Source organism: Haliotis rubra, unplaced genomic scaffold (assembly GCF_003918875.1).
Source record: "Haliotis rubra isolate DU_JTF1 unplaced genomic scaffold, ASM391887v1 Scf477, whole genome shotgun sequence".
NCBI classification, from domain to species: Eukaryota; Metazoa; Mollusca; class Gastropoda; order Lepetellida; family Haliotidae; genus Haliotis; species Haliotis rubra.
Window position 1 is genome coordinate 435,988 of NW_025767165.1, and position 8,815 is coordinate 444,802.

General features: G+C 41.0%; 1 protein-coding gene across 1 annotated transcript in view; it reads left to right on the plus strand.

Annotated features, from left to right (window-relative positions):
* Positions 1 to 4,528, plus strand: part of LOC124290892 (sodium- and chloride-dependent glycine transporter 2-like) — a 55,018-nt gene extending 50,490 nt beyond the window's left edge. Inside the window, exons 11-13 of the mRNA XM_046727735.1 lie at positions 454 to 554; positions 1,056 to 1,229; positions 4,143 to 4,528. Of these exons, the coding sequence (XP_046583691.1) occupies positions 454 to 554; positions 1,056 to 1,229; positions 4,143 to 4,277 (410 nt within the window). The 3' untranslated portion in view covers positions 4,278 to 4,528. The remainder of the gene's footprint in view (positions 1 to 453; positions 555 to 1,055; positions 1,230 to 4,142) is intronic.
* The last annotated feature ends 4,287 nt before the right edge of the window (positions 4,529 to 8,815 follow it).

The window sequence follows — 8,815 nt, forward strand, 5'->3', positions numbered from 1 at the left end:
CCTATCGCAAAGCGTTCGTAGCATTACGTCATTCGTAAGCCAATGATGAGTTACAATAGGTCTCAACCTTACGACCGCTTTGTGGATCGGGACCCTGAACTGTGTTTGACAATACATATATAGTTTTACAATATCGATCTGTATGTCAATATAAACGAAACCGTCAACATTAGGACTGATGTTACTTTTGTCTTCTTAGTTACGTGGCTACAGATACATATGTTTAATAACTGACCAGTAACGAGATCCAGAGCAATAAGGATAGTGGTGCTAACCGTTATCAGTAATATCTAAGATACTTCACTGTACAGAACGACTCATTATACAGTATCCGTAATTGCTTGAAAAATGCACATCATTTTTGTCAATCATTTTATGGGCATTTGAACCATTTTCACATGTTGATTCTAAACATTTCGTAATGGCCAGACTATACATTCTCTTGTCTTCCAGGAGTGAATCAAATCAGCAAAGATGTTGAGATGATGATTGGGAGACATCTACCTGTTTATATAAAGATCATGTGGGCTATTGTCATCCCAGTGCTACTTTCAGTAAGTGTTGTTATTCGAACTTGTATTCATTTTGACAATGTGTGAGCAATAAACGTAGTCTAGCACTTATCATATTTCTTTCAATTAAAAACTTATTTTTCCACAATGTTTGAAGATCATGGTTAGACCCGAGCTCGTCGTAAGAGGCAACTATCGGGATCGGGTGGTCAGGCTCGCTGACTTGGTTGACACATGTCATCGTATCCCAATTGTGTAGATCCATGTTCATGATGTTGATCACAGTATTGTCTGGTCCAGACCCGATCAAACAAACAGAACATACTTAAGATACTGTTACATACAGTAGAGCACATATACCCAACTCGCTCGTTCAATATAGCCTATTATTCAGTATAATGATATTTAGCTCACATTAGTGTTTTTTGTTGTCATGTAAATTTCTAAAAAACACATCCACACGGATTTCACACAGTGCTGGCACTTCCAATAAGCATGTACCATTACATTGTGCAGCGAGAATAACATACGTGATTTCTTCAGATTGTTTTCATACTGACCCTGCTATGGTACCAGCCCCCGACCTATGGCAAGTACTCTTTCCCAGGCTATGCTGGCACAATTGGATGGTTCATCGCGGCAGTTGCACTTATTCCAGTACCGTTCTACATGATAACAGCAGTGAGGAAGCACCTGTCTGCTCACACACTCACAGAGGTACTCATATAAATGTACATTGGTCTTCTGCATCTTGCAGATAGTTCGATTGCAAGTTTCCCAATAATAGCTTTGGGCGATACATTCCGATTTGTCCGTAAATCTGTCGCGTCGTTTGTGTTTGCCTGAAGACTAGTCTGTTAGGCAACTTCAAAACCATGTTACTGACGTCGTCACCACGATTATTGAAGGCAAGTATTGGAAAGGTTCTTGACGGGCATACTGGAAGGCTCTTTAGGCAGATAACCCTGAAAACTGATCCGAAAGTCAATTGTGAAATTCAGGAACATCAACGACAATGTGCATTTTGTGCCACTCTATCATAGGCTATGTTGGCATAGCTTCCTTGTGACGATTAAGGGGTGGTGGTATACTAATGCTTAGAAGGCTGTTTCTAGTCTTCATTTACGAGATTTTGCTTATCCAAAAATTCCTGCATGATGATGAGTGAGTGATTAGCTTATTGTGTTGGAAGTTTTAGTTTGTACAACACAGTTTAAAAACGATTATTGCTGATCCTTGAACTAAAGACTAAAATCCGGACATCATCTCCTATTAAGGATGTCTGATCATGTCTCTTATATTTGCTGACCGCTTCCGTGGTGTAGTGGTTTGAGCGTCCGCCCGGAGAGCGGAAGGTCGCGGGTTCGATCCCCGACCGCGTCATACCAAAAGACGTTAAAATATGGTACTTGTTGGTCCCTGCCTGGCGCTCGGCATTAATGGGTACAACAAGGACTGGTCGGCTCGGAGTCAGTATAATGTGTCTGAGTGGGGTATTCATGCTTCACTGTGGTATGGTATCTCAGTGGGCTAGCCCTATAAAACCAGCTGAAGTCTGGGCTAGTACAAGCAGCCGCACATACACATACACACGCATGCACGTCGTCATATCAGCGAAATATTCTCAAGCACGACGTTAAACCCAATTCCACCACCACCTCGTATATTCGCTCCTTGTGTCATAACATGGGTAAGAGTCTATGGTGCTCTCTCTTTCAAAGTTTCTAATATTGATTCTAAACATATCAGTGCCACTCCATGCTGAACAAACACATTGGTTTAATCCATCAATAAATGTGCATATCAGCTAACTTTCAGTCATATTGTAACTCTGTTTCCAACTAGTCTTTAGGTTGGCATTTAGTATACTAATGTGTCAAGGAAACTGTCATTTCTACGACATGCGATGTATTAATGATATCTTTGCGATGCATATTAAATATGATGCTTATTAATTTTACACTGATTTGTCAATGGGGTGGAATACGGATGGTCTGAAGTATCAGTAATAGGGCTGGGACGGGTCCACATTTCCTACCTGGGTACCCGTTATAACACTAATTGCGAGTTATTTCCCTTCAATAAAATCAGTTATGGCCGAGATTAAGAGTGGTGTCTGGAAATATTTTGAAAACTCGCATGAGGCACAAAGACCGAATGCACTTTCAGCACAGTGCAACTAAGTCAGAAAGGAGGGAGTACGTAATCGATGTGAACATCTGAACAACAAAGATCCCTCCGTAACAAACCAGGAGCTACAAACAAATGCCATTCCAATCTACAGGCAAAATATAATTGAAGGTATAAATAAAAAGTGTACACCTTTAAACTAACAAGTAAACAATGTAATGTAAACATAAAGTTTTCAAAGTAAATACCTCTCTCCCTCTCCCGTGGACATAGTCAGACAGACAGACAGATTGCTTATTTACGTCTCACCGTATGTACATGGTACATCTTCTATCTGTAAGTTCGATTCCTTCATAACGACCGGTTTCTATACGCGGAGGCGCTACACCCGTCCTGAACTAAGCGAGGGCACGTCTGTGAGACTTTGAGGTGTTAAAACATAGGCATCTGTTATATCGAATATTGATTTATGGATTCTGTAGCACAGACCCTCGTGTCTATGCGAGGATTAAAGATTTTTTTATAAACATCATGTAGTGTACTGTGAAGCATTTCGAGTCGGGGGTCATCTGAAAAACAATAATTTTAAAATCTTTAATCCTTGCAAAAACACACGAGTTTGTTCTTCCTCGATCCCCGTTTCGCGATCTCCAAGTGTGATGAATTTTCCCTTATTTTTATAAAAGCTTGTAACGATACTTTTCACAGTCTCTAACAGTGATGATGTTTTTTAAAAGAGCTTCTTGGTGATTCCCAATGTGTTCATTCGCCGGCAGAAAGCTAAGTGCCAAGGCTTGTGTCTGTTCCGTGCTTGATTATTTTCCAAATTAATAACATAGTGCTCTATACGTTCTTGGTCCATATTCACCATTCTCCTCCAGTAACGAATCAAGCATATATCTTGTCGTACACTTAGTTGCAGGGTTCCATCCCATGTCACCAATAACTTCTTCATAAGCCTCGACTTCAATAGCCTAGACCTAGGTAAAATATCATAGCACGGTTTTGCATTGCGTTGATAGATGAATAGTCCTCTGTTCTATAGATTAAAATGCCTTAAGTTATAACTGGCCAAAGTAGTGCTTTGTACAGTTTGGTAAATGTTTTGAAACCGAGTTTCGGTAACAATAGGTCTACCTTCGCGGTTTGTTCAGACTCTATTTGAGGCGAACGTCTGCGTTCTTGAGTCTTTCACATGTAAACAATTAACTACTTGAAGTACTTGCAACCTATGTTACACGTGACATGATAGTTGTCGACAGTTGATACCTTGTGCTAGTTTAGTCCGCAATTTCAAACATAAGACAACAATCTCGTTGTAGATATATGTAATAATTATAAACACATTCAATTAAGTCTTTATTTTGTTAGTCACGTGATCAAGGCGGATCCGGGCAACGTGACGGGTACCGGGTCCAACTCATTACCCACCCTACCCGGGTTACCCGTCCCAGCCCTAATCAGTAATAACATGTTTATTTTAGTCCTGTGTACTTTCAGAGTGTTAAACTGGCTCTGAGACCTGAAGATGCGTGGTGTCCATCCGATCCACTCTACAAGGAGGGTTACAGACGAAACTTGAAGGAACCAACGTGTTCACTAAGGGATAACATAAACTTTATATTTCGGAAATGAAGTTTAGGGAATCATATGAGATAAAACTGAGCTTCAGATAAATTATCTATATATGAACTTTCACGCTTAAAACATTACCACATGTGGAAATCGTACATTGTACCTTCAACAGACTTTAGTGAGCACATAGACTGATGTACAAAAGAAAGTATACACCTGATGCCTTGGGATTAACAAAACTCATAAATATAGGTGTGTTATTTCTTACCTGTGCTGCGTGATGTCCATCTTTTGAGAGCATAAGGAATAATAAACGAGATGTGGGGGTGTTTTTAGTTGTGAGAAGGGGATGTGCAGGAAGGACGGTGGTGATGAGATGTCTATATACAAGAGCTTGTTAACATAAATTAAGCTATTTATTTAACTAATCCCGGCCTTTGTTTCATAAATCAATTGGGATCATTTGCATTCGACATAAAACTATATATTTTGTTTGATTTTTGTTTTCATTAGGGTGTGTTCACACTCGGTAAAGTATAAGACCAAACCGGAAGTTGGCCAGTGGACATTTTTACATGCTCTGCGCATGCGCACAGCGAGTAGAAAAATTAATGTGAAACAAACAATTATCGTAGAATTCTACCATATCACATTTGCATATTTTGACAATGTATTGTGTCAGAACTATACTAGCAACATAAAGAAACTGTGCATTGTCAAAAATATTATCCCAGTTGATAAATACGATAACAATGTCAAAGGTACATATAAACTTTAATGGAGGGATCATGAGACCATAACAAGTCGAGAGAATTTCAATTGAAAAGTCAATCACAATGACGTCACGAGTCCACGGGGACAGGGTCAAACGACCATGTCACAAGCTCAATAACGGGTATGTCCACCATCGGCATTGAGAACAGCAGTGCATCGACGACGCATAGAGTCTATCAAATGTGCAAGGAAGGCTTGTGGGATGTCACGCCAGATTCTCTCAAGTTCTGTTGCAAGGTCAAGGACGTGATCTGGCGGATGAGGAAGACGGCGTAGACGTCGATCCATCTCGTCCCAAACATGCTCTATCGAGAAGAGATCCGGTGAATTTGCAGGCCAAGGCAGTAAGTCATTGTTGTGGCGTTGCAAGAAATCTATAGCAACCCTTGCCGTATGAGGGCGGGCATTGTCCTGTTGGAATGTTAACACAGGGCCATGACGTTGCAGAAAAAGGAAATGCAACGGGTCGAAGAATCTGATCCCTGCAGCCCACACCAGTTAAGTTGCCCTGAACAATCACCAAAGGAGTTCTTTGGCGTGTTGTTATTCCACCCCAAATCATCACGGAACCACCACCAAAGCGATTCCTCTCCAAGACACAGGCCTGTGCATAACGTTCTCCCTCGCGTCTATAGGCACGTTGACATCCATCACTATGGGAAATGTTAAACCTGGACTCATCTGTAAAACAACATTTCTCCACCAAAACAAGGGTCTGTGGACATGATTTCGGCACCACATTCGGCGAGCTTGTCGATGAGGTTGTGTCAGGATAGGCCGCATGGCGGGACGTCGTGGTCTGATCCCGTGATGACGTAAACGTTGTCGAACTGTGTTGGGGTGGATACGGCGAAGTCCTGGATGGTTCGGGCAGTCATCACTGCAGTCTCAAACCTGTGGCGAAGATGGGTCACCCTTATCCATCTGTCCTGTCTTGGCGTTGTTACACGTGGACCTCCAGAACGTGGCCGATCGATGACGTCATTTCTGTTCTTGTAGCGTCTCACCAGTGCAGAAATGGTGTTCCGGTGGCAGTGAAAATGTGCAGCCACTTTGTCGTTGAGACATTCCCCACGGACCATCCCTTGTGTCTACACAGGTTTGATAAAGTTAGATTTTAAATTTTTGTGTGCACAGTTTCTTTATGTGCCTAGTATAGGTTCAGAAGTTTTAAATGCCATTTGAGAGGATATATGTGGTTTGCAAAATGTCTAGCGATATCGTAGACAACTCGTGTGAATGTACCAACAATGCTGTCGAAATAACTTCCACAGATGCCATTAAACCAAATGTATTGGAACCACGTGGAGAGCCTGTGAGGTTAACCACGACTATATTAACGACACCGTCATAAGTAGTTTCTGGGCTTTATTGGAATGTGATGTAATGTTTGATTTTTTCTATTTGTCACAGCAATATGTATTTTAACTACTGAACTCTATTAAACTACTGACTTTGATCTCTTTCGCAAACGTTTGTGTTATCATTATGAGTGAGTGAATTTAGTTTTACGCCGCACTGGGCAATATTCCAGCTATATGGCAGTGGTCTGTAAATAATCGAGTCTGGACCAGACAATCCTTTGATCAACAGCATGAGCATCGATCTACGCAGTTGGGAACCGATGACATGTGTCAACCAAGTCAGCGAGCCTGACCACCCGATCCTGATTTGAATATAGTAACATGTTTTTAATTGACCTACAGAGCAGTGCTGAAACCTTTTAGGTTAAAGGATAAAGCCGTTTGTGCTATTTGCAATGTATGTATCTTGTATTTGCTTTAATAACATGGGGCGGTGGGGTAGCCTACTGGTTAAAGCGTTCGCTCGTCACGCCGAAGGCCGGGTTCGATTCCCCACATGGGTACAATGTGTTAAGCCCATTTCTGGTGTCCCCGCCGTGATATTGCTGGAATATTGCTAAAGCGGCGTAAAACCATACTCACTCACTTTAATAACATATCTGCAAAGGTTAACATCCGCGCTTTGGCTTTTCGTTAATATACAGTATATTGTACTACACGATTTAGTATTAATTTCCCCAAAATGTCTCACAATTATTTCGAATTTCTTGAGCTACCAGCAGTTTCATTTTAAAGCACGAACATAATGATTTATCGCATCCAACTTGTTCACGAAAGTGTTGCAGAAAGTGAACATGCCAGCTCATTTGGTATTGTCTACTGCTGGTGACTGCGAAGACTCACTCTGCTACGAACGTGGCTTTCCTATTATGGGTTGATCAGTCATGCTGTCATTCAAAACCACACTATCGAAACTACCCATTGGGATGACAATTTTAATATGTGCAGAAATATTGGTTCCCTTGCTAAATATCCGTGCAAAGAGATGCATTCCTGGGTCCAGTAAGCGTGCCGTCCAACCCCTGGCATTACCCTGGCATTAGTGATCAAGATACGATGAAACTGACGATAGAGACTTCACACATTGTACCCATGTGGGGATTCGAACCCGGGTTTTCGGCGTGACGAGCCAACGCTTTAACCACTAGGCTACCCCACCGCCCCAGACGAGAGAGAGACCGAGAGAGGGAGAGAGAGAGATGTACGGAACACATAAACACAGCAGATGCATGTACATATGTCAACCAGCTGCAGCATATATTAGCACTATGTAATACTATTTATTCAGATTGCATAATTTCAGTTGACGACAGACAATATTCAAACAATGTACAATGGACTCTGTATAATCCGACACTCACTGGGACCGGGGAAAAATGTCGGATTATACAGAGTGTAGGATAATTCAATGTCTCCTTGCTTCAATACTCTTTAAACAGTACCATACATTGTAACTGGATTATATCATGAAATTAATGCTTAATGGCTATTTTCTTGGCAAATAAAGGGGGGGGGGGGGATGTTACACCTAGCCATTTTGAACCAGTCGTGAAGACTTTTGTTTAATTTCTCAAATTTATGTCCTAGATGAGAACGTTTCTTATCACTGCCAATGTTGACTCGTACAACTTGACATATTCATCTTGTCTCTTGATGATATCACATACAGTTGTTCGGCTAAAGTCATATATCTCGGCAAGCTGCTTCTGGGGCGGTCGAGGACGGGCTTTAGAATCTTCAATGAGTAATGGTAATTGATCTCAGCAAATTAATTGATCCCTTTTCTCTGCCCATTCATCCAATGCTTGACAAACATACCAAGGTCCTCCCATTGGCCACTCAGCTTGTAAAAACCAAGGTACAGGCGTTCCCACACTCTCAATTAGCAATTAGTAAGTGCCTGGACCAAAGAGATTACCAGTAACAGGATGTTAGTTGTCATCTGGCCATTGACAGGTTGATTGGCTATTTTAATCCAGTATTTGGAGAGGATGTCGGATTGTACAGATTAATAGTGTCATTGGGACCAGAAAATGGTGTCTGAATTCGGAATGTACAGATGTCGGATAATTCAATGTTTAAATGATGATAATATAGAAGAACCCTGCCGGGACCCAAAAAATATGTCTGAATTCACAGATTGTCGGATAATTCAGATGTCGGATTATACAGAGTCCACTGTATTGATAATTTGCATATTCCACATTATGAATGAATAACATCTGTTAAGCTAATACATAATATATAACTTACTTCATACGTAACATATTGGAAACAATGAAGTAAAACTGCATACGACACATATAATCTGACGACAAATCCGTTGGACAAAACGCAAAGAAGCCGATCAACCTTCCAAGTTACAATGTCCTTCACATTAAAAATCTCAAACAGACAAACTTCCGTTGTAAATTACATGTGAGATGTAAAGAATACGGATATGTGTTTCATGAAATCAGA